The following is a 26,261-nucleotide window of genomic DNA, read 5'->3' as shown; positions in this document are numbered from 1 at the left end:
TAATGTAAGCATTTCTAACATCAAGTTTGATGGCTTTTTTTTTTTTTTCTCTCACTCGGACAGCAAAATTATTTCAGTGATAAAATGACCGATTACTGTATGGTACTGTAATAAAAGATGCATACTATGTGTCACTACATACCTTCTGACATCAACTTGACTCGTTACTGGGGTTGCGATGTGGAAGGCACTGCATCAGGGGAGTCAGGGACCGGAGCAGGGGAGTCCAGGGCTGAAGCAGGGGAGTCCGGGGCTGAAGCAGGGGAGTCAGGGGCTGAAGATAGGGAGTCAGGGGTTGACGATGAGGATGAGGTAGCAACTGGTGGTGAAGTTGTGGCTCGGTGTTCAGTTCGCTTGAAAAACTGGAGAACTGAAGACTGCTTGGCGGCATATTTCTTTTCGTCATAGATTTGACGATAACAGGACACTGCATCCTCAATTCCCCTGTACACTTTGGCAAACCTCTCTGCATTTGGGTCTTGATCTTCAAATGCAGCCATTGCTTTTTCTAGGAAGTCGAAAGCATTTGCCATTTCCTTAATCTTAAACTGTCTTAGCGGTTCTGCCTCATCACTTTTTTCATCATTTTCCATTTGCTTTCCTAGGTATAGCAAGTCTTCATTACTCAGCTCTTGATCATGTGAATCAACAAGTTCATGTACATCACTCTCGTCTATGTCCAGATTTAAATCGTTTCCAATTTTCACACAGTTGCGCTTGACTTCGTTTATACTGTCTTCATCAAATCCTTTAAAGTCATTTACGAGGTTAGGGCACACTTTTTTCCACACTCCGTGCATATTTGTCTCAGTCACTTCAGCCCAACATTCTCCAATATTTTTAACTGCCTTATAGATGTTGAAATCTTTCCAGAATTCTTTGAGTGTTACTTTACCATTTTCTGTTGCTCGTATTGCCTGTCTGAATGTTTTTCTCAGGTATTAAGCCTTGAAAGCTCTTATTACACCTTGGTCCATGGGTTGTAGGATTGATATTGTGTTTGGTGGCATAAACACAACTTTTACATTAGGGTGCAACTCTGTCAGGCTCGAAGGATGACCAGGAGCATTATCAATAATGAGAAGAGCTTTGAATGGCAGATTCTTCATAGCACAATACCGTTCAACCTCTGGCACGAAACACTTTGAAAACCAGTCAATGAAAATTGCACTAGTCACCCAAGCCTTTAAATTACTTTTCCAATGAACTGGTAGGCTAGCTTTAAGGATCCCCTTAAGAGCTCTTGGATTTTCGGAGTGGTACACGAGTAGCGGTTTAAGCTTGAAATCGCCTGCACAGTTTCCCCCCAAAAGTAGCGTTAGGCGCTCTTTGGATGCTTTGTGACCTGGCATGGTTTTTTCTTCTTTAGCAATATAGGTTCTGTTAGGCATTCGTTTCCAGTTTAGTCCCGTTTCATCAACATTAAATATAAGTTCTGGAATGTAGCCTTCCTTCTCAATCAACTCCTCCAACTCTTTAACGAATGTTTTTGCTGCATCGTCATCTGCACTGTCTGCTTCTCCGAAAATTCTTTTGCTGGTTAGGTTTGCTCGAGCCCTGAAACGAGTAAACCAACCTTTTGATGCCACAAATGTCTCGTTGGTCTCACTTTCCTCACTTTTTTCTTTCTTAAGGTCTTGGTAGAGTGTGCGTGCTTTTTCACAGATTAACTGTTCACTCAGAGGCATGCACCGTTGATTATTGTCCTCAATCCACAGCATTAGCATCCGTTCCATCTCAATCAACAGTCCCGATCTTTGCTTGGTAATCACAGTTGATTGCATGGGAGTTGCACCTTTAACGTGAGTCAAGATACGTTCCTTGTCTTTGAGGATGGTAGCTACGGTAGTACGGCTCATCCCAAGCACACGCCCGATTGCTGATGCCTTTTCTCCTTTCTCATTACGCTTAATAATATCAACTTTTTCACGTAATGTGATGGTCTTGCGTTTCTTGGAGTCGTTATGGTCACCAGGAAGCTGTCTCTTAGGCATCTTGGAATCAGGATGGCGAAAAACACAAGAAAATGACGGTATCACTGTATCAGGCGGTGGTAGCACTGAGACTGAGAGCGTGAGGCGGGAAAACACCAGAGACATCTCGCGGTACTTAGCAACACTTCAAAACCCACGCTTTACGTATTTTTTCTTTATTTTCTTATATTTTAAAATTTCCACTCACGGACCGACTGTCGTAACCTTGAATTGACGTAAGTCGATACTGACGTAACCCGGGACCTTACTGTATATATATATATATATATATATATACAGTAATCCCTCCAATATCTGACGTAATAGAGCCATAGGCAGGTCCGGATAGTGGTCCTGTCCGGATAGTGGGCCCCAGCTTATGGACTTGTACTTATGGACCCTAACTCAGAGAAACACCTATACAACTCCCTCTGGACATGCATAGTACCCATTTAAGACCCAAATCACACCAATAAGGCACATAAATGACTGAAATAAATGCAAAAGAAAGATAAAATGAGGGTTTAGAAGTAGGTTCATACAATATTAAACATTCTGGTGACTGGCTCCTGGACTGGTACTTATGGACCCTAACCTAGCCTAACTCAGAAAAACACCTTCCTACTGCACATGCATAGCTCCTAACACCCTATTCACACCAATAAAGGACATTAAAGAGTGAAATGAGGTAAGTATAGTATGGAAAAAAGTACAGTATGAAACATTCTGCCTACTTACAGCAAGTCCATGGCCACCTCGATGAATAACTGCCTCCTCTCGGACTCTGACAGAAAGAAGGATTTCCTGAAGCACTTGCAGTACACTGTTCCTGAAGTCTTGCACTAAACTTAGTCAATCGCACACAGAAGTCCGTTCTCTTCACAGTGCGCACTCTTGTCTAACTAATGCTCCATTGTAACTTACTAAGTGTTGCACTCTGCGCTTTAACTTTTCCCATTCTTCTAATAATTTTCCAAAGCCAAAACAAACAAGTCTATTTACGTTAAATTTTGTTCCAATTGAGTCTTTTCTCTCACAACTGTAAATCCTTAACACAACACACTATTTTTTTCACTGCACAACATTCTAAATTTCCATGTGGTCTGGTGGAGTTCTTGCTGTTTATTCACCTTCAGAGTCCGAGAGTATCACTGGCAGGTAACCTAGGGGTGCATCGCTGGGTCGTGGTGATGGCGTACCCACTACAGACGACTCTGAAGACAGCCGCAAACTCACGTCGAGCGGTGACTCCATTGTGGGTGATGTGCTGGGCTGTGGCTTGGAGCATGAGGGCCTGTCTTGGGGAGGCAACGGAGTGGAGCCAGGGCTGGGCACAGCGGGGGTCACGGGCCTGAAAAAACTGTCAATGGTTGATTGACGCAATGACCGACGATTCTGACGATTGATGATGCGCTGCCTGAAAGCACGCACTTCCTCCACGAGTCCCAAGGGCCCCATCTCCTTGTCGCAGTCCGAGTGTTCCAGGTAGTCTAGGACGAACTCTAGATGTTCCCGGAGTGTGCTCAGCTTGGGGATGGCTGGAGTAGTGTCCTGCTGAGAGGAGTCCGCATCATCGTCGCCTTCCTCGTCGGAATCTTCAAGTTCAGTACTGACACCTGCAACTGAAGACGCGATCTCGATATCAGACAATGTCTGATACCCAGGATCGCCCTCGTCGTCATCCAACCACTCACGAACATCGTCCACATCAACATCGTCGCCGTCCGTACGTAGCCGTGCATGGAAGTCATCCACGTCAAACCCTTGAAAATCGTACTCCACATCCGTTCCGAGAGGCAGACGAGACCAACCATTTTCCAGAGTCTTCACAGAGACTTCCTTCCATGCACTAGCCCAGTTGTACAGCACAGACTTGATGTTGTAGCGGCGAAGGTTTTCCAAACTCCGCTTGCCTCGTGTGTCCTGTCCCTCCCTGCGCTCGTCCTCGTCCTCGAGAACAACCATCACCTCGTCCAGGAACTTCCGACGGTATAGGCGCTTTGTTGCCACGATCACTCCTTGGTCCATTGGTTGGATGAGAGCAGTCGTATTAGGTGGCAGAAACATGCACCTAATCCGGCCATTCTCAGCAACCAAGTCCTTGTCACACGGGTGGGCAGGTGCATTGTCGAGGAGAAGGAGGGCCTTTACCTGGTCGCGCGGGAATCCCAGTGTCTTCGTTTGGTAATGGATGACCTCCTTGACGAAGTGGCGGTGGAACCAGTCTTTGAAGATTACAGCTGTAAACCATGCCTTCAAAGAATTGTACCAGACGACAGGAAGGACATCCATCACCCCACGAAGACACCGAGGCTGCTTTGTGCGGCCAACAACAACAGGCTTAAGCCGGTGCATGCCGTTAGCATTGGCACAACACAAAGCAGATATCCGTTCCTTGGAAAGCTTGCGGCCAGGTACACGCTTCTCCATCTCCTCGGCTAGAGTGTTTGTTGGCAGAGAGCGATAGAATAGACCAGTTTCGTCTGCGTTGTAGATTTGACCGAGAGTGAGGCTCTCCCTGTCGATCAAGCCCTTCACCTTGTGCCAAAACTCGTCAACTCCATCCTCGTTAGCGTCCAAAGCTTCGCCATGAGCTTTACGGTTGGTAAGGCCATTCCGTAACTTGAACGCAAAGAGCCAACCCTCGGATGCCTTGAAGTCTAGGGCGTCGTGAAGCCTTGCGAACTTCTCAGCAGCAGCCTTCAGCTCCGTTCCACTTACCATCACACCAGCAGCACGTTGTTGTCGATACCAAATCAACGTGGATTGGTCGATTTCTGCAAACTAGGGGGTAAACATCACCTTCTCCACACTGCGTTTGCTTTTTGACGAGAAGTCAGCCGTGTACTCCATGAGTTTGTCTCGGGATCTCTTAACATCGAACAAAGTAGACCGGGCCAGGTTAATCTCGCGGAGAATGCGGGAAGAAGACCACCCCGCATCTACTTTCTCCAATATCTCCCGTTTCTTCTCCAGAGTGAACACCACTCTCTTCCTTTTCTCAGGTGGCAGGGCCATCATCACACACACTAAGAGGAGGCCTGAGAGCAGCAGGAGTGCCTGCAGCAGGTAAGGCACCACCACAAAAGCGATCACGTGGGCAGCCATAACGATGAGCGTGCACTCGCAGCAAGAGACAGGCGGAAAGCGGGGAGGATGCAGCGGCGCTCTATCGGACGTAGGAGGAATGACATGCCACAACAATGCTGTCCCGCGCCGTGTACGGCAAGTTCAAATTACGGGCGGGAAAAATTCTCTCTCTCTCTCTCTTTTTTTTTTGGGGTGGGGTGGGGGGTTTCCGGATCATTTTGGGAATATTGGATCCCGGGATGATTATGTCCGGTTAGTGGGGATGTTCGGATATTGGGTGTCCGGATATTAGAGTAATTACTGTATATATATATATATATATATATATATATATATATATATATATATATATATATATAACACTATACACAAGTATACAGTATATAGATAGATATATATATATATATATATATATATATATATATATATATATATATGTGTGTGTGTGGATGTGGTTGAGAAGATTAGGAGAAATACACTGAGGTGGTTTGGACATGCGCCCAGGGCAATGTGTAGGGCGGCGTTTTGTATCAGATCAAGTTTTCGCAGCTGAGTGGAGGATGCTGAACCATAAACTGAGCACCCGTAGTTGATCCTTCCCAAGATGGCAGCACGGTAGTAGCCTAAAAGAAAGTCGAGGTTGGTGCCCCATTTAGACCCCGCTATGCCCTTCATGACGTCTAACCTCTTGGCGCAGGATGTTCGAAGGTATTCTATGTGATGACGCCACGTAAGGATTGGCCCATCTAGACGAAGTCCCAAGAAGGTGTGAGTACGGACTACAGGAGGAGATTCATTGCCTATCCTGACCACTGGCTGAGATGGCATGGGGTGCAAGATGAAGGCCATCATGGCACACTTTGACACACTGATCTCCAGATCCCATTGGTGAACCCAATCCTCTAGAGTTGAGACGGCCGCCTGAAGTCTCCTTTGTGCATCGTCCATGGTGGTGTCCCTGCTAATAATAGTCACATCGTCTGCATAAACCAGTGTGGAGACGTCCGGAGGGTTGGGCAGGTCTGACATCAAAACGCTGAAAAGCAAGAGGCTGAGGACCGAGCCTTGGAGCACCCCCCTACAGATGGGACGTGGAGAGGAAATGGCCCCACCAACAGATACAGCATAACTCCTGCCTGTAAGACAGTTGGCAAACCACGCCAACACTGAACCAGAGACCCCAAAGCGGGAGAGCTTATACAGAATACCAGTATGTGGCAATGAGTTGAAGGCCCCCTTGATGTCCACAAAAAGGGCCAGCATGTATTGCCCCTTGCGGTATGTGTCGTGGATCAGGTATTCCAGCTGGCAGAGTATGTCCAAGGTGCTCCGGCATGGGCGAAAACCACACTGTTTCTCCTTAAGAAGGGATCTAGATTCCAGCCACCACAATAGGCAACAAGCCACATCCTCTCCAGTAGTTTCCCTACACACGAGAGGAGGGCAATGGGCCTGTAAGAGGATGGCATGGTAGGGTCCTTGCCTGGCTTGAGGAAAGGCAGCAGCATTGAGGTCTTCCATTCCATTGGGAATATCCCCTGGCTCCAGCTGCAATTATAAATGTTAGGGAGGCAATCCTGCAGGTTGGGTGTCAGTCACTGGAGGAATTCATTTGTCGCCAAGTCCGGGCCTGCCGCCCTGCCGGGCCGAAGGACAGTCAAGGAGGAGACAAGTTCTGAGGCGGTGAAAAGGTTATCTAGACCACCAGTGGCAGGGGAAGAGACGCTTCGTTGTATTGCCTCCTCATACACCGTGGAAGAGGGCAAAGCAGATGGATGGCCGAATTGGGTGTCAAGGAACGACGCCAGATAGTCGGCCTTGGACAAGTCATCAAGGAGGCACAGACCATCCCTGCAGAGTGGATATGTGTGGGTGGTGGGGCGTCCTGTCATGGCCCGTAGGAATCTCCAAGTGCAAGCAGTGGAGGTGGTGAAGGAAAGGCTGGCGCAGAAAGAGGTCCAGGCTTGTTGTTTTGCCAACTTGATGGTTCTGGAGCAGATGGCATTGATCTGACAGTACTCGCGCCCCAGTTCTTGACGAGGGTTGCGGCTCCACATGTGCCAGGCTCGATGACAGGCCCTGACTACAGCCGCACATTCGTCTTATCACCATGAAACTCCTGCTCGGTGTACACAATGGCGAGTTGAACACTGAAAAACTCTGGCCCCCGCCTCAACCAGGAGATCCGCAAAATCCTTAGCCGACAGTGGAGGGGAGCCCCAGCTGCCTGGAAAACAGGATGCCACTTCTGTCTGGAACGTGTCCCATTTGTCTCCCACCAGCTTCCATCTGGGGCGACATACACCTGACTCCAACGTGAAAAGGCCCAGATAATCATAGAAGACTGGTAGATGGTCGCTGCCCATATAGGGACCTACCTCTACAGCTGAACACTGGAAGGATGCATCTCCAAGGCAGAGGTCCAAGACGGATGGTCGTCCAGAATAGGGGTCATATCGGGTGTACAGGCCAGGGGGTGTGAGGAGACCGATGCATGAGGAGTCCAAGAGCGCCTGAAAAAGAGATGATCCCGATGCATTATTGATGGATCCCAGAGGTGATGATGGGCGTTAAAATCCCCCATGATGAAGGCAGGGGCCGGAAACTGATGAAAGTAATGTACTAATTCCTCCCGTGACACATCCTGACATGGGTTGTAACATAATAGCACTGATGCCCAACCAGATTTTAGAGCCACCCTAACCACCAAGAATTCCATCAGGCCACTGAGATATTAGGTAAGAGGAAAACTCACCCTGGGAGGTCTCCCGGACAGCTATTAATAGGCCCCCACCCCTCCCTTGAGGGCAGTTCGACCTATAAACTATGAAATCCCCCAGGGTGAGGCGGATGCAGGGTTGTAGCCAGGTCTCACACCCCCCCACCACATTTGGTCCCCTTTCAGCCACTAAAATTTAAAAATCCTGTGTCTTGTGGACTAGTGAATGAGAATTCCACAGCACGATTCTTAAGCCACCTGTACCCCCCATGATGCTGATAGTATCAGGGACAATAGCCACGGCCAAAGGAGGGAACAGATTTCCGAGAAGGATTTCCTCTGTCGATGTAATGCCAGTGCCTCAATGAGAAGTGTCATAAAAGAGTTCCCAGAACCTGGACCCTCGTCAATGGAAGACAGAGGCTCCGAATATTGTTGGTGTCCTGGATGGGTAGGGTGAAGTCTCCACTGGCCCAACAATGGCGAGGCTGGGGTAGGGCCAGAAGAGCACTGTCGGGAGGTACCATCATTCCCAAGGGCTGCCACATCCAGATCCTGCTGAGGCACCCCCTGGGCTTGAGGGCTGGCAGTGCGGCGACTGTTGTGAAAAGCATTGTGGGGGCATGATGGTGCCTTATTCGAGGTGGTGTTGGCATGGATGATGACCTCTGCCCCAGATGTGAGGTGGGTGGAGACTCCCCATACATCAGTTGATCCTGGGTCCTCCTCCTGAACATCATCAGCAAGGACCGCATAGCAGTTTGAGGATACACAGTTGGCATAAGTCTTACCTTGCTGAACAAGGGCACTGCGGGGAGCCTGGGAAGATGTCAGTCGACCTGACCCACGGGGAGTCAGGGGCTTACGAGACACAGTGTGTAGTTCACGAAGGCACTTGTTGATCTCCGCAGAGCTGGCGCCTGCCTTCCTCATGGTCAGGTATATATCGCTGGCCTTTCTGTAGATGGGGCAGACCTTGGATACCACCCTGTGTTCATCACTCCCACAAATAAAACACCTGGGGTCTCTGGTGCATTTCTGGCTTCCCTCTGATCCTGCCCTAAATGGGTGGTAACTACTACATATGGAGCACCTAACCTTGTTTCTACATGTAAGTCGGGTATGTCCAAACAGATGACAATTATGGCAGCGTAATATAGGGCGGTTATACTCACCAATCGGGAATGACAAATACCCACAGAAGACCCTGGAGGGAAGGGGGCCACGATAGACGAGTCTTATCCACTGCAACTGGGTGGAAGCACTGGGGACTGGAAAGCAAACAGGAATCCTGGCAACCTCCAAGAGTTGAGAGGCATGGTTGTCTGCAGGGCGCAGCCTCTCTGCTATCACTGAGACATCCAGTTCTGGGGATATCTGCCCAATCTTGCCCACATTTACTGCACCTCCGGGTTCATAGCTGGCACGCCTGCACACCACAGTCCAAGGGCCCAAGTTCGCCATATCCTTGGGCTGTTGCTGGAGCTTGGTCAAGCTGGCTGAAAAGATTGCAAAGGATAGGCACGATCCATCCCCCAGAGGCTTGGTGGATCCCTACCCAATGTATTTGGCAAAGGGAGATGCGTTGAGGGCATCTGTCACCCTCTGTGGGTGACAAAACACCCTGGATCGGTCCTGGGTTTGCACTATGTACGTCACCCTTGTCTGCATTGCCTCACCATCCTCTGGAGCTTGTTCACCTTCAGTGACGGACTTGGACTGTGGCAATGTTCTCCTGGCCTTCTCAGTCGATCCCGAAGACTTCTCCTCACCCGAGGTTGATATATGGGGTCTTTTCCCGCCCTGCCAAGCAGTGTCCATTCCTTCTTCGGTATTACAGTAATCACTCTAATATCCGGATGCCCAATAACCGAACATCCCCACTACCCGGACCTCATCGTCCTGGGATCCAACATTCCCAAAATGGTCCGACCCCCCCCCCCCCCAAAAAAAAAAAAAAAAAAAAAAAAAAAAATTGCCGTCCGTAATTTGAACTTGCCACGCGCGCCGCGGGAAAGCATTGTTTTGGTGCGTCATTCCTCCGACGTCCGATAGAGCGCCGCTGCATCCTCCCCACTTCCCGCCTGTCTCTCACCGCGACTGGACCTACGCTCTTCGCAATGGCTGCCCACATGCTCGCTTTTGTGGTGGTGCCGTACTTGCTGCAGGGCCTCCTGCTGCTCTCGGGCCTCCTCTTAGTGTGTGTGATGATGGCCCAGCCACCTGAGAAAAGGAAGAGAGTGGTGTTGACTCTGGAAAAGAAGAGGGAGATATTGGAGAAAGTTGATGCGGGTTGGTCTTCTTCCTGCATTCTCCGCGAGTATAACCTGGCCCGGTCGACTTTGTTCGATATCAAACGTTCCCGAGACAAACTTATGCAGTACACGGCTGACTTCTCGTCGAGAAGCAAACGCAACGTGGAGAGGAAGGTTATGTTTACCTCCAAGTTTGCAGAAATTGACCGATCCACGTTGATTTGGTATCAACAGCAACGTGCAGCTGGTGTGATGGTACGTGGAACGGAGATGAAGGCTGCTGCTGAGAAGTTCGCAAGGCTTCACGATGCCCTAGACTTCAAGGCATCCGAGGGTTGGCTCTTCACGTTCAAGTTGCGACATGGCCTTACTAACCGTAAAGCACATGGCGAAGCATTGGACGCTAACGAGGATGGAGTTGACAAGTTTCGGCACAAGGTAAAAGGCTTGATCGACAGGGAGGGCCTCACTCTCGGTCAAGTCTGCAATGCTGACGAAACTGGCCTATTCTATCGCTCGCTGCCAACGAACACTCTAGCCAAGGAGACGGAGAAGCGTGTACCTGGCCGCAAGCTTTCTAAGGAACGGATATCTGCTTTGTGTTGTGCCAGTGCTAACGTCATGCACATGGCTTAAGCCCGTTGTTGTTGGCCTTGCAAAGCAGCCTCAGTGCCTTCGTGGGGTGATGGATGTCCTTCCTGTCGTCTGGTACCATTCTTTGAAAGCATGGTTCACAGCTGTGATTTTCAAAGACTGGTTTCACTGTCACTTCGCCAAGGAGGTCATCCATTACCAGACGAAGACACTGGGAATCCCTCGCGACCAGGTAAAGGCTCTCTTTCTGCTCAACAATGCACCTGCCCACCCATGCGACAAGGACTTGGTTGCTGAGAATGGCCGTATTAGGTGCATGTTTCTGCCACCTAATACGACTGCTCTCATTCAACCCAAGGACCAAGGAGTGATCGTGGCAACAAAGCGCCTGTACTGTTGGAAGTTCCTGGACGAGGTGATGGTTGTTCTCGAGGACGAGGACGAGCGCAGGGAAGGACGTGACACACGAGGCAAGCGGACTTTGGAAAACCTTCGCCGCTACAACATCAAGTCTGCGCTGTACAACTGGGCTAGTGCATGGAAGGAAGTCCCTGTGAAAACTCTTGAAAATGGTTGGTCTCGTCTGCTTCTCAGAACGGATGTGGAGTACGATTTTCTAGGGTTTGACGTGGATGACTTCCATGCACGGCCACGTACGCACGGTGACGTTGTAGATGTGGACGATGTTCGTGAGTAGTTGGACGACGATGAGGACGATCCTGGGTATCAGACATTGTCTGATATCGAGATCGCGTCTTCGGTTGCTGGTGTCAGTCCCGAACTTGAAGATTCCGACAAGGAAGCCGACGATGATGCGGACTCCTCTCAGCAGGACACTACTCCAGCCATCCCCAAGCTGAGCGCACTCCGGGAACATCTAGAGTTCGTCCTAGACTACCTGGAACACCCGGACTGCGACAGGGAGATGGGGCCCTTGGGACTCGTGGAGGAAATGCGTGCTTTCAGGCAGCGCATCATCAATCGCCAGAATCGTCAGTCCTTGCGTCAGTCAATGATTGACAGTTTTTTCAGGCCCGTGACCCCCGCTGTGCCAAGCCCTGGCTCCACTCCGTTGCCTCCCCAAGACAGGCCCTCATGCTCCGAGCCACAGCCCAGCACATCAGCCACGGTGGAGTCACCGCTCGACGTGAGTTTGCGGCTTTCCTCAGAGTCCTCTGCAGTGGGTACGCCATCACCACGACCCAGCGATGCACCCCTTGGTCGCCTGCCAGTGATACTCTCGGACTCTGACAGTGAATAAACAGCAAGAACTTCTCCACTAGACCACACGGGAATTTTGAGTGTTGTGCAGTGAAAAAAACGGTGTGTTGTGTTAAGGTTTTCGAGTTGAGAGAAAAGACTCAGTGGAAACTAAATTTAACATAAATAAACTTCTTTGTTTTGGCTTTGGAAATTTTGAAAAGATTGGGAAAAGTTAATGTGCAACACTAAATTTAACTGGAACATTATTTGGACTAAAGTGAACACCGTGAAGAGAACGGACTTGTGTGTGTTATTGACTAAGTTCAGTGCAAGACTTCAGGAAGAGTGTACTGCAAGTGCTTCAGGAAATCGTTCTTACTGTCAGAGTCCGAGAGGAGGCGGTTATTCATCGAGGTGGCCAGGGACTTGCTGTAAGTAGGCAGAATGTTTCATACTGTACTTTTTTCCATACTATACTTACCAGAATGTTTCATACTGTGCTTTTTTCCATACTATACTTACCTCATGCATGTGCAGTAGGAATGTGTTTTTCTGAGTTAGGCTAGGTTAGGGTCCATAAGTACCAGAATGTTTATTAATGTATGAACATACTTCTACACCCTCGTTTTATGTTTCTTTTGCATTTATTTCAGTCATTTATGTGCCTTATTGATGTGATTTGGGTGTTAAATAAGTGCTATGCATGTCCAGAAGGAGTTGTATAGGTGTTTCTCTGAGTTAGGGTCCATAAGTACAAGTCCATAAGCTGGGGCCCAATATCCGGACAAAACCAATAACCGGACCTACCACTGGCTCTATTACGTCGGATATTGGAGTGATTACTGTATTTTAAAAGTGGACAATATGCAGTTTTGGAATTTTAGCACCATTTACGTATAGTATTGTCCCTAAGGATCACAAAGAACCCCCATTACTCCATTCGGAAATTGATATTTTCAGAGATAATGAATTTAATTTAAAATTCCCAAATAAACCTACCTTGGATCTTCACTCGGCCACTCCAGGTAAAAAATGCATGTGTTCGTACGTTTGTTTCTCTTCCCTTCGACTGTGCATGCATCTCGTAGGTTTGTATCACCCACTCGTATGCCTACTTTAGGCCACGTGATGGAATTTGGCCAATAATTTTAAATTGCGCTTTTTGATTCAATGTGGATGGAAAATTCGAATCCTTCTCGCTATGGCCTCTGAAGAAGAAAGACATGCTGTGTGTACCTGATGTGATATTGATTATTTACGAGTGATAATGCGTTCCCACTCGAAATCTGAGGAGGACATGGTGTATTACCTTCGGAAGTTTATTGCCCAGACTGTCAGGAACCTTGTAAATTTTGAAAAGACAGACATCAGTGGTACTGTGATAGGTACAAAAAGTACGCAAAAACCAAGAAACGGGTAGTGTAGTTTTTGTTTCTAACTGCAAAGGAACTTTTCTTGACAACACACACCTTCTGGCTTGAAAAATTATATTGTTCATAAACCACTGGATTCAAAGGTTCTGGAACCACGACGTTATTGCCAGACGACCCTCGTCCTGGACAATCGTATCTCTAGGGTAAGCGTTCCCCTAGGATAGGTTAGGTATATTGGGTTAGGTTTACTGTGTTTGGTGAGGTTACGTAACATATTCCCCTAGGATAGATTAGGTAGGTTGGGGTAGGTTTGGTTAGGTTTACTGTGTTGGGTGAGGTTACGTTACATATTCTCCTAGTATATGTTAGGTATGTTGGGGTAGGTTTGGTCAGATTTAGTGTGTTGGGTGAGGTTACGTTACGTATTCTCCTAGGATAGGTTAGGTATGCTGGGTTACGGTTTGTTAGGTTTAGTGCATTTGGTAAGGTTACGTTATGTCTGTTTGGTTAAGTTTCGTCTGTTCCGTTATGTTACCCAGTGGTGCAGTATATTTTTCTGGTGGATTCTGATGTGATTTGAGTTGTTTTTTACTTCATTTTTTTCAGAAAATGCTTGATTTCACCTACTTGTCCAATCAAAGTTCATGATTGGAAAAGAGGGGTAATGAGGCATTTCCGACAAAAATGAAGGTCAAAAACATTCGAATCGCATCAAAAACTACCAGAAAAATATATTGCACTACCTGCGGGGTGTATTGTCCACTCGTAAAAATTTACCCCTTCTTCACTCTCCACCTCCATTATTCACCACCACATACACACACACACAAATCCCCTCCACACAAGAGATACTGAACACTCCACCACGTATAACACACTCTATGGTAAGTTATGACCTTGATTCAAGTCAATTCGCCGTCAAATCATGGACAATTCCCCGTCATGACAATTCGCACCCTGGACGATTCCCCGTCATTCTATAAATATACTTATTATTGATTAATTCATACTTTAATCATTATATTTCAGGGGGATCTATCAAAGTCTGTGTTCATTTAATAGAATAGGCTTTGGATATCATTTATAAGTTGCACTTTTAGCCAATAATTAACGTATTTCTACCTTGCTGTAGTCGACTTTGAATTATATTCTAGCGTCATCCATAGCTGTCTTCATTAATTTTCGTTGGTATTACAACATCCTGGGTATGTTTTAAAACGACTCTGAAGAAGTAGAAGTGTTATGCTAGGTGATTTAAGGTCGACTTCTCGTCCCTAAGGCACCTGGCGATTGAGCCGGGATCCTCCTTCTAGACAGGAGCTAAAATACACAACGAGAAGAGGACCCAAGTAGAGGATTGTTCTTCGCACCAAAACAAAAACAATGGCACATCCTGTTTAACGGTGAAAAATTCCTCACTGTCGTATTCCACAAAAATCTTAATTTACATAATAGGTCTATAAATATATTAATCGTTTAAGGTGTCATATTATAAATAAACAAAGATTATAAAATCCATTTTAAAACATTCAATGTGTGGTTATTCATATAGCTGTTTCGTTAATGAATAAATTTTCCACATGACAATATCTTTTGATTTTTGTGTTTTATTTTTTTTAAAATTGGCAAATAATTGTGAGTTGTTTTTCCTCTGAAGAACTTTATGAAGTTCGTGCCAGCAGCAAGTGTGGATGAATTCGGACGCAACTGACCAAGATGTCGTTCCTGCAGACGGAGGTTGTTACCCATACCCGTAAAGTTTGCTCTTTGTACAAGAGAGCGCTCAGGAATATTGAGGCATGGTATGATAGACGGTAAGAATCTGTCCAGCATTTTATACAACACGAGTAATATTTTTGCAAAGATTTACTTTCATTCCGGTTGAATCTTCCGTTGTAGCATAATTTCCATGTACAGTATTCATTAAATAATTGGTAAGCATACGGTTTAGTTTAAGCAGCAGAATACCATACCAATTCGTTTCCCCCTCTCCCAGGTTGTTGTCTGTATTTTTAAATCCCTTTTTATGGTAAATTACTTTTGATTCTTACATTATCAGTGCTCATTCCGAATCATTCTTGTTTATTTTTCAAGCCTAGTGGCAGACCTAAAGTATATTGAATCAGCTGAAATTTATTTTTTCTATTGTACTAGCCTAACCTTATATATTCAATGTATCCTCACCTAACCTAATTTACCAGGTAACCTAGCAAAGCAGTCTATCCTAACCTGACCAAAAGTAACTCAACCTAACCCAACCCAGTCTAACCAAGCCTAACCAGTGATAACCAAACACACTGAAATGGAGAAGAACCTTAATAATACCAATACAATTGCGAAACTTATATTAAATGTCCGCTGTTATATCCAGGAAATGTGCACCAGGAAAACAAAATACAATATACAGTAGATTAAAAACAAAGGGAAACAAGATCACCACAAAGCAGTTATTTCTTTGGTTCTATTATTGTTTCAACCCCAAACATAATTCATTATTTTTCTGTTCGCCAATGGATACTTCTCTCAGTGACAATACCTTTGAGTAGCAGAGTTACCACCGCAGTTGCAGAGTTACCACCGCAGCTCAGTAATAATGACAATACAGATTTTTTTTTCTCTGAATTTTTAGTCGGAAGCTGGTCTTTGTTGTGGCTAGATCTGATGAGTTGAGTGCATCCTTACGTTAGTTTCCACCGCGCTTTACTGGCCTTGAGCGGCGGCCAATAAACAACCTGATGTGAAGGGCGGTCATTTTGAATGAATCATGGACTATGGCTAATGAGCGACCTCCTTACAATTTCCTCTGTTTTAGGCCAGTGATTTCAAACCTAATTTCCTTAAATAGGAAAGGGAGGCCCTTCATATGAATTTGAATTTAGTCTAGCTGTGGCAACCGTCCAGTGCAGATGTCCGAGTTGTGACTGTGGGTTTTACAAATTCATTGCAAATTAAGGTTAGCTCAGTTAATACATCACAGCCTTAAACAAGGTTAGGTTTGGGGTATTATTTTACAAGTGGATAATACACAGTTTGGGAATTTTAGCACCATTAACATACAGTATAGTCCCTAAGGATCATAATGAACCGCATTCGGAAATTGATATTTTCAGAGATAATGAATTTAATTTAAAATTTTCAAAAAACCTACCTTGGATCTTCACTCAGCCACTCTGGGTAAAAAGTGCATGCATTTGTACGTGTGTCTCTTCCCTTCGACTGCACATGCATCTCGTAGGTCTGTATCACCCACTCATTGGCCTGCTTTAGGTCACGTGATGGTATTCTACCAATGAATTTGAAGCGCAGTCTTTGATTCATTCCGGATGGAAAATTCAAATCCTTCTCGCCATGGCCTCTGAAGAAGAAAGACGTGCTGTGTGTCCCGGGTGTGATATTGATTATTTACGTGTGATTAAGTGTTCATCCCTACGTGTCAAGTGGGGTTGGTGGAGGATTAGTGCCCCTCCCTGTAAAACAATTAACTCTAAGCCCTTGGCCACCCCGTTTGGGATACATGGCGTCTGGCAATGAATGAAAAATGAATGATTAAGTGTTTCCACTCGGAATCTGAGGAGGCTATTGAGGTTCTTAGAAGACACGGTGTATTACCTTCGGGAATTTATTGCCCAGACTGTCAGGAACCATATAAATTAGAAAAAACAGATCTCAGTGTTACTGTGGTCGGTACAAAAAGTATGCAAAAACCCAGAAACAGGTACAGTGTAGTTTTTGTGTTTCTGACTACAAAGGAATGTTTTTGGACAACACACACCTTCTGGCTTGGCATATTATATTGTTCATAAACCACTGGATTCAAAGGTTCTGGAACCATGACGTTATTGCCAGACGACCCTCGTCCTGGACAATCGTATCTCTAGGGTAAGCATTCCCCTAGGATAGGTTAGGTATGTTGGGGTACCGTAAACTGGGGTGAATTCGGACGATTTTTTCATTTTTTTGTGCCATGTAATCTAGTTTTTAATTCAGTCCAAGATCTTAAGTACTGTATGTTGAGCTGGTCCACTAGGGTATCAAATCATAGCAGTACAAAATTTAAAATGTTTCATATATAATTATAGCAAATATATTAATGGGTGTCCGAATTTGTACTCAAACTTTGGTGAATTCGGACACACTGTATAAATTCGTACATAAATAGAAAATGAATGCATATGACTACCCTGGGTTCCCAGTTTAGTCTCGGCCATATGTGGGGCCATTTCGGACGCTCTGGGGCTTTTAAAAAAATGTTCTTCCCAGTACAAAAATAATGCCACTCCCTGACAAAATAAGCTAATGACTACAATGAGATATGAACACAACAGCAATTTTATTTTTTTCCATGGTTTAAATAAAACATATTAGAACACATGTAGATAAGATAAATCTAGCTACAAACCTTAGTACTGTATATGGAACAACCATTTCTTGACTAATAATTTCGTTTTTGGAAGACTGATGGATTATAAGTTACAGGTGATATTTAACATGATTATTTGGATTTACCAGTTTTTTGCTTGTCTTTTTCACTACGATAAGGACCTTGATCTCCACCAGTTCTTTTCTTAAATGTTCGAGTCATTGGGTGACCTTGTTTAAACAGGTAGTACCATAAAAGCTCAAGAGTATACCTGTAAATGATACATATGAACCCAATTACACACAGTATCCACATCTGGCAAATTATAAACAATTGTACATTGTAAAAAGTGTTACTTTTTCGTTCATACTCCCCCTGTCCGAATTCACCCCATGTCCGAACTGACTCCAATTTGCATTAAAATTTTAAATATTTCATTAAATGCCCAGTTAAGAGATTAATTGAGAAGATAACGCCAATTACTTACTTTGCACTTTCACACTACGCATGAAAGTACATCCGGGCACCAAAGATTTTCCTGCATCTATTCATTAACATTTCTGCCAAAGAAAGTTTGCCAATATTACAAATTTTATTCTTTTTACATATGGTTGCTTTTTAGTATATATTTGGTATGTGTCACGTGATATATTAAGTACTGTATCTTTATACTCGAAAGTACAGTAAAGAATTACAAACAATTGGGAGGAAACAGATTTCTAATATGTTTATTCATTAATTATTAATTAATTTAAACAACTGTTAATTGCAACAATATCCAAATTCGCCCCGAGTCCGAATTCACCCCAGTTTACGGTAGGTTTGGTTAGGGTTAGTGTGTTTGGTGAGGTTACATTAACGTATTCCCCTAGGATAGATTAGGTATGTTGGGGTAGGGTTGGTTAGGTTTACTGTGTTTGGTGAGGTTACGTTAATGTATTCCCCTAGGATAGATTAGGTATGTTGGGGTAGGTTTGGTTAGGGTTAGTGTGTTGGGCGAGGTTACGTTAATGTATTCCCCTAGGATAGGTTAGGTATGTTGGGGTAGGTTTGGTTAGGTTTACTGTGTTTGGTGAGGTTCCCCTAGGATAGGTTAGGTATGTTGGGGTAGGTTTGGTTAGGTTTACTGTGTTTGGTGAGGTTACGTAATGTATTCCCCTAGGATAGATTAGGTAGGTTGGGGTAGGTTTGGTTAGGTTTAGTGTGTTGGGTGAGGTTACGTTAATGTATTCCCCTAGGATAGGTTAGGTACCGGTATGTTGGGGAAGGTTTGGTTAGGTTTAGTGTGTTTGGCGAGGTTGCGTTAATGTATTCCCCTAGGATAGGTTAGGTATGTTGGGGTAGGTTTGGTTAGGTTTAGTATGTTTGGTGAGGTTACGTTAACGTATTCCCCTAGGATAGGTTTAGTATGTTTGGTGAGGTTACGTTAACGTATTCCCCTAGGATAGGTTGGGTATGTTGGGTTAGGTTTGGTTAGGTTTAGCATGTTTGGTGAGGTTACGTTAACGTATTCCCCTAGGATAGGTTGGGTATGTTGGGGTAGGTTTGGTCAGGTTTAGTATGTTTGGTGAGGTTACGTTAACGTATTCCCCTAGGATAGGTTGGGTATGTTGAGTTAGGTTTAGTGTGTTTGGTGAGGTTACGTTAACGTATTCTCCTAGGATAGGTTAGGTATGTTGGGTTAGGTTTAGTGTGTTTGGTGAGGTTATGTTAACATATTCCCCTAGGATAGGTTAGGTATGTTGGGGTAGGTTTGGTTAGTTTTATTGTGTTCGGTGAGGTTACGTTAGGTTTGTTTCGTTTGGTTTGGTCTTTTCGGTTACGTTAACGGGTGGTGGATTATATTTTTCTGGTGGTTTTTGATGTAAGTTCAGTTGTTTTTTACTTCATTTTTTTTGGAAAATGCTTGATTTCACCTACATGTCCAATCAAAGTTCATGATTGGAAAAGAGGGAAAATGAGGCATTTCTAACAAAAATGAAGGTCAGAAACATTCAAATCGCATCAGTAACTGCCAGAAAAATATATTGCACTACCTGGGAGGTGTATTGTCCACTTTGTAAAAATTTACCAGGTTTGATTGGTTAGGTTAGGTTAGAATAATATATCAGCCCTGCAATGCTATAGATCTTTAACTGATGCAACCTTATCACATAACGAGACCGGACTGTAAAGTGGTTTAAAAGAAACCTCAGTAGGATCTTACCCACACTAGAATGATTGGAAATTGGATGTGCGTTCCCAAACAAATAAAAACTACGGGCATCTACTCAGTATGGACAGCAAGATCGAGATGCTGAGTTTTCCTTGTAACTGATGCTTCTCTCTCTCTCTCTCTCTCTCTCTCTCTCTCTCTCTCTCTCTCTCTCTCTCTCACACGCACGCACACACCCTGCTAATAAAATTTCCGAAAGGCGGGTGTTTCGTTTGGGCTATAAAGGCTCCAACATGCTCGCATGCACTGGCCTTTATTACCTAATGGGAGCTCTCCATGCTGCTCGACAGTTTTGCCATTCAGTCCCTTATCCCTGAGGTCACACTCTTTGACTTCATCCCAGGTTTTTTTTCGGTCTGCCTCTCGCAGCCCTACCCCCCAATATACTGTATAACACTTCTCCCTTTCTGCACGTAATTGTCATCCCTCAACCTCTCCACATGCCCACACCATCTCAGTCTACCTCTCCTCATCACAACACCAATACACTCCAGTCCCATCCTTCCTCTTAACTTCCCCATCATAAAGCTAGCCCCCCAAGGCATTGCATTCAAGGATGCACTACACTTCCACCTAATCATTGTCATTTCCTTATGTTTGAGCCTGCTAATATCCTCTTCCTTTACTGCCCAGGTCTTACTACCAAACAGCATTTCACTTTTAACAGATGCCGCATATGTTTGCAGGCTCAAACCTGCAGAAATGGCAGTGGTTAGGTGGATGTGCAGTGTGTCCCTGAGTGTGAGGCCTGGGGGGGACTGGGTTTACAATGGAAGAGTTGAGAAGTAGGATGGGACTGGAGTGTATTGGTGTCGTGATGAGGGATAAGAGACAGAATAGGGAAGCTGCCAGAGATCGAACAGCATGGAGAGCCACCATCAGGTGACCAAGGCCGAAGCATGCGAGCATGTTGGAACTTCAAAAATAAAACCAAATGAAACAAACACATACATTGATATCCTAGGCATGGAGGGAGAGCCCTCTCAGTGTCAGGAACAGCAACAGCTCCCTAAACTTCTTCCAGCCACTCATCACTCTAACCACAGAGCTAGCCCCACCTCCAGCACATAACATGTCTCCTAAGTTAAAAAAATAAACTCATCCACACACTTGAGAGACTCCAGTAAGATCAGTCCTGGTCCTTTCATACCTGCCAATCTTGACATGCTGTCCCCGACACACGGCACACATGACATCATTATCTTGCAGTCTACCTCTAATATCACAACATCACTTATGCACCCACTTATCACAAACACTGCACAAGATGGAATTACTTCCCATGCACTTGTGGCAAACTGCACATAACCACTCTCCCTCTTCTTTGATAGTATTGCCACCAACCCCATCACCTTTGTTTAATCAGCATTTAGTGTCAAGCCATTGTGCCCCATACCAGCTCTCCACATCCTAAATCTTTCCTCTGTCTCCCTTTCATTCTCTGCAATCTGCACCAAACCATCGGCTTACATCTCTCACGAGAGTCCATTTCTGAAGTCACTTGAGAGGGCTTCAAGCACCATGATAAACAACAAGGGGCTCAAGACATACTCTGATGCACACCAACATTCACAGAAAACTCATCGCTCAACTCTCCATTCACTCTCACCTGGGAGCGAGCACCCACATACATAGCCAGAACCACTCTAACCAGCCGCTCCTCATCCCCAAGCTTTCTCATTGTCCACTTCACTATCTTCCTAGGGACTCTGTCAAAGGCCATCTCCAAATCAACAAAAACAAAGTACTGGTCCCTTTTCTTTCCTATATAGTTTTCCAGAAGCTGTCAGACATTGATTATGGCATCAGTTGTCCATTTCTCTGGCATGAGCTCAGTATTCACTCCTTTAATCATACCTTGTAGAACTCTCTCCATTACCTTCATCATCTGGTTCAAAAGATTTATGTCTCTGTAATTTCCTCTTTCCAGGTCATCACCCATCCCCTTGTACACATTTATGGTATAAGGAATGCGGAAGGGGAAAGGATATTCGAGTTTGGGGAGGCAACGAACATTATTGTATGCAACACACATTTTAGGAAAAGAGAGTGTAGGTTAATTACGTACGAGTCTGGGGGAAATAGCAGTCAGATAGATTATTTTCTGGTTAGGAGGGCTGATAGGGGGTTACTGAGGGATGTTAAAGTTATAGGAAGCAAGGAGTGTGTGCAGCAGCACAAACTATTGATTTGTGATATGGTGCTTAAAGAATGAATGATGAAAAAGAGGACCTATGTACCTAGGAGGAAAATATGGAAGCTGGAAAACCAGGTAGTAAGGGATGTCTTCTACAACGAGATGAGGAGAGTGGTGACTGAACAGGGAGCCGTAGACAGAGGCATTAATGAACAGTACAGAGCTCTCAAGAACAACCTCTTGAGAGTTAGTAGTGATGTAATATGCGGTTGGACAAGAGACCCACCAAGACATAAAGTAACATGGTGGTGGGATGAGGGTGTAGAAGCTGCAGTTAGGGAGAAAAGAAGGCTGTTCCGGGAATGAAAGAAGGGTGGTAACAAGGATGAATACTTAGCTGCCAAGCGTAGGGTTAGAAGAGAGGTATACAGGGCGAAGTCTGAGTCACAGAGACTTTTACTTGATAACCTAAATCATGGGGAAGGGAAAAATATGATATTCAAGGTGGCGGATCAGATGAAGAGGGATAATCGGGATATTGTAGGTGAGCAGTATGTGAAGAATGATGAAGGAAGGGTAGTGGTGAACAGTGGGGATATTAACTCCTCGGTGGCCGCCGGCGTCGAATGACATTTAGCCAATAAATGGCCGCAGGCATCGTTTGAGCGCAGCCTATAAAAAACTGCAAAAATTTTTGGGAAGTGAACGAACATACTGAAAGTCTTCAGACTGACCTACATTACACTCCCATACACCCCATCAAACAGTTCAGAGCCTGCTGCTGTGATTAGTGGATTTTCAATTTTTTCGCTCCTGGCCATGCCTAAACAAGCACAACTACACCCATTATCTCGACCCAGGCAGAACATATCATCTTTGTCCTCTCTTGCAAAGCACACACAACCACCTGTTTATGATTATGAAGTAATACAGGCACAAACAAAAAAGACATGATAATAAGTGAAAAATACATTTTTGTCATGGTATCTTTACCTATTTGCTCAGGTTTGCTGTAATGGTTTGGATCATTAGATGCAGTGCAACTTGTAGAAAACTGTGAAAACTTTTGGGAAGTGAACAAAAATCTGGGACATGAGACTGACCTTCACTTCACCCTTTCACATATCATCTGTCAGTTCACCTCCTGCTGTCGTGATGAGTGGTTGTACGATTTTTTCGCTCGTGGCCATCCCTAAAAACCACGTAGTTACACCCATTATCTTGATCCAGACAGACAGTACAATCTTTTTCCTCCCTTGCAAAACACACACAACCACCCTGTTTACGAGACAGCAACGTATATTGCGAAAATAACAAGGTACAGTAATATGATAGAGAAAGATAAACGTAAAATGGTAAAGATGAACGTGTTATTATGGAAAAAATACATTTCCCCCGTCTGTAAACGTATTTATTTGTGCTTTGTCTCTGTATTCGTAATAATTAAACTTATTCTTAGTTGTAAAACTGCATTACGATTCTATTTTTAGCCATGCACGTGGTGTGGAAACTCGAAGTTGCGACTCAACTTCTGTATTGCTAATCGGATCTGACCCTCCACTTTCACCTCCCGTGGCAGAGCCTAGCCTTGGAGAATGTGCAATTTTCTCATTTAGGACTGAAAATTCAACCCTTTCACTCCGTTTTCCAGGCATGGGCACAATGATAACATAAAAAATAACTCGAAACTACCATAAACATATTTTATATAAAAAAGGTGAAAAAGTATTCATAAGTTTTTTTTTTTCCAGCCTTTCCCAACGTATTATGTACTGAAATAATTCGATATCATCATATCTTATATATGCACAACATTTCAGCACCATTCGCATTGTTTTGGGAGGAAAAAAAAAACAACACCTGCTTAGTTGCATTGCGGCAGCGCCTCTCGGTGGCGGATAGTGGTTGCCGATATTTCTGCAACTTCCGCGCTCCATTGCAAGCCACAGAATGCATCTAGGAAGCTGGGATTTGCACTGTTAGGTGCATCTGAACGTTCTCTTCAATATGGCAAGAAAAACAATCAATTTTAGAAACTTCAAAAAATTGCCCCGGCGTCAGCCTGGTGTGCACGGAAAATTCCGGGCCCTCGGCCACGGAGGGGTTAAAGATGCATTGAGAGAGCATTATAGTTGGTAATTGAGTGAGGAGTTTGACTGGGACAAGGAAGGTTTGGAGCCAGCAGACCCAGTGTTTGGCCCTTGGCCTTTGATTGACGCTGCTATTGTGAGTGAGGCAATAGGCAGGATGCAGGTTGAGAAGGCAGCAAGTGTGTCTGGGGTGACTGTCGAAATGTTGAAGGCCTCAGGAGATATAGGGGTGAGGTTAGTCACTGACCTGACAAATATGATTATATATTAGTGTGTTGTCCCAGATGATTGGTTCAAGAGAGTAATTGTAAATGTGTACAAAGGGAAGGGCGATGCCCTGGAAAGAGGAAATTATAGAAGTATAAAGCTTTTAAATCAGATAATGAAGGTAATGGAGAGAGTTCTAGAAGGTATGATTAGAGAAAGAGTGAATATTGATGAGATGCAGTTTGGGTTTATGCCAGGTAAGGGGACCACTGATGCCTTATTCATTGTTCGACAGCTTCAGGAAAAATATTTTGGGAAGAAAAGGGATCTGTATTTTTTTTTTTTTTTTTTTGGAAAAGGTCTTTGACAGAGTCCCCTGAGAGGTGGTGAAGTGGGCAATGAGAAAGCTTGGCTTGGAGGAGTGGCTGGTTAGGGTGGTTATGGCCATTGTAAGTGGGTGCTTGCACCCAGGTAAGAGTGAATGGAAATTTGAGTGATGAGTTTTCCGTGAATGTTGGTGAGCATCAGGGGTCAGTTTTGAGTCCCTTGTTGCCTATCATGGTACTTGAACCCCTCTCATATGACTTCAGAAACGGACTCCCATGGGAAATGTTGTATGCTGATGATTTGGTGTTGATTGCAGAGAATGAAAGGGAGGCGGAGGAAAGGTTTAGGAAGTGGAGAGATGGTATGGGGCACAAGGGCTTAAAGGTAAATGCAGATAAAACAAAATTGATGATATCTAGGGTTGGTGGCGGTACTGTCGAAGACGAGGGAGAGTGGCCATGAGCAGTTTGCCGCAAGGGTGTGGGAAGTAATTCCATCTTATGCAGTGTTTGTGATGAATGGGTGCACAAGAGATGTAGTGGGATCAGAGGTAGACTGCGAGATACTGCTGATTTTATGTGTGCGGTGTGTTGGGGAGAGCAGGTGTAGATTGTCAAGCATGAAAGGATTGAACCTGCTGGTGATTCTCTTGAGTGTGTGGAAGAGTTTTGTTATTTGGGAGACATGGTGTGTGCTGGAGGTGGGGCTGGAGCTATCTCTGTGGCTAGGGTGAGAAATGGTTGGAAGAAGTTCAGGGAGCGCTTGCTTCTCCTGACATTGAGAGGACTTACCCTACGTGCTAAGGGGTCTTTGTATGCAGCGTGTGTTAGGAGTGTGATGTTGTATGGTAGTGAAACCTGGGCAGTAAAGGAAGAGGATATTTGCAGGCTCAAATGTACAGAAATGACTGTGATTTGGTGGATGTGCAGTGCGTCCCTGCGTGGAAGGCCTGGGGGGGCTGGGTTTACGATGGAGGAGTTGAGAGGCAGGATGGGACTGGAGTGTATTGGTGTTGTGATGAGGATAGTTAGATTGAGGTGGTTTGGGCATGTGGAGAGGATGGGGAATGATAATTGGGTGCAGAAGGTGAGAGGTGTTAATGTTGGGGGTGGGGTTGCGAGGGGTAGACCGAGTAAGACGTGAGACGAGGTCATTAAGTGTGACCTCAGGGTTAAGGGACTGAACAGGGAGGGTGCCCTGGATTGTGCAATGTGGAGACCCGCCATTATGTGACCAAGACCAACGCATGCAAGCATGTTGGAGCCTTCAAAAACAAAATGAAACGAAACTTTTCATCCAATCATTTTGGAGAACACACTCATATACAGTAATCCCTCCACTATCCGATGTAATAGAGCCAAAGGCATGTCCGGAAAGTTTTCCCATCCGGAAAGTGGGCACCTTCCTGCTGGACTGGTACTTAAGGACCCTAACCCAGCCTAACTTTGAAAGCCACCTAAATAACTCCCTACCAGACATGCATAACACTTATTTAACACCTTAACCGCAGGACGTTACTTTCGTGACGCTTGGGAGCAAGGGATCATACCGCGGGGCGACACTTTTGTGATTCTGTGTTATTTTGAATTCGTCCGGGCTTTCAAGTGGTGGCTTGTATCATCTATCAGTACTGCCAATGTCCAACACTAGTCAGCACTCCTAATCTCATCTGTACTCCCATCCATTGTTGACAATTTAGCCATTTCTCCCCGTTCTTG

General features: G+C 45.0%; 2 protein-coding genes across 2 annotated transcripts in view; one reads left to right on the top strand and one right to left on the bottom strand.

The window, feature by feature from the left end:
- LOC145392951 (pyruvate dehydrogenase phosphatase regulatory subunit, mitochondrial-like) overlaps positions 1–14,349 on the bottom strand; it is an 865,738-nt gene extending 851,389 nt beyond the window's left edge. The window contains exon 1 of the mRNA XM_080267241.1: positions 14,330–14,349. The gene's annotated coding sequence lies outside the window, so the exon portion shown is untranslated. The remainder of the gene's footprint in view (positions 1–14,329) is intronic.
- A 537-nt stretch (positions 14,350–14,886) lies between these two features.
- The window catches only part of ND-B22 (NADH dehydrogenase (ubiquinone) B22 subunit), a 48,279-nt gene continuing 36,904 nt past the window's right edge, over positions 14,887–26,261 (top strand). Inside the window, exon 1 of the mRNA XM_080267240.1 lies at positions 14,887–15,021. Within this exon, the coding sequence (XP_080123366.1) occupies positions 14,924–15,021 (98 nt within the window). The 5' untranslated portion in view covers positions 14,887–14,923. The remainder of the gene's footprint in view (positions 15,022–26,261) is intronic.

The sequence above is a fragment of the Coenobita brevimanus genome, chromosome 23 (assembly GCF_032717465.1).
Source record: "Coenobita brevimanus isolate Jiangsu-jjx chromosome 23, ASM3271746v2, whole genome shotgun sequence".
NCBI lineage: Eukaryota > Metazoa > Arthropoda > Malacostraca > Decapoda > Coenobitidae > Coenobita > Coenobita brevimanus.
This window is presented reverse-complemented; position numbering and strand designations above follow the sequence as displayed.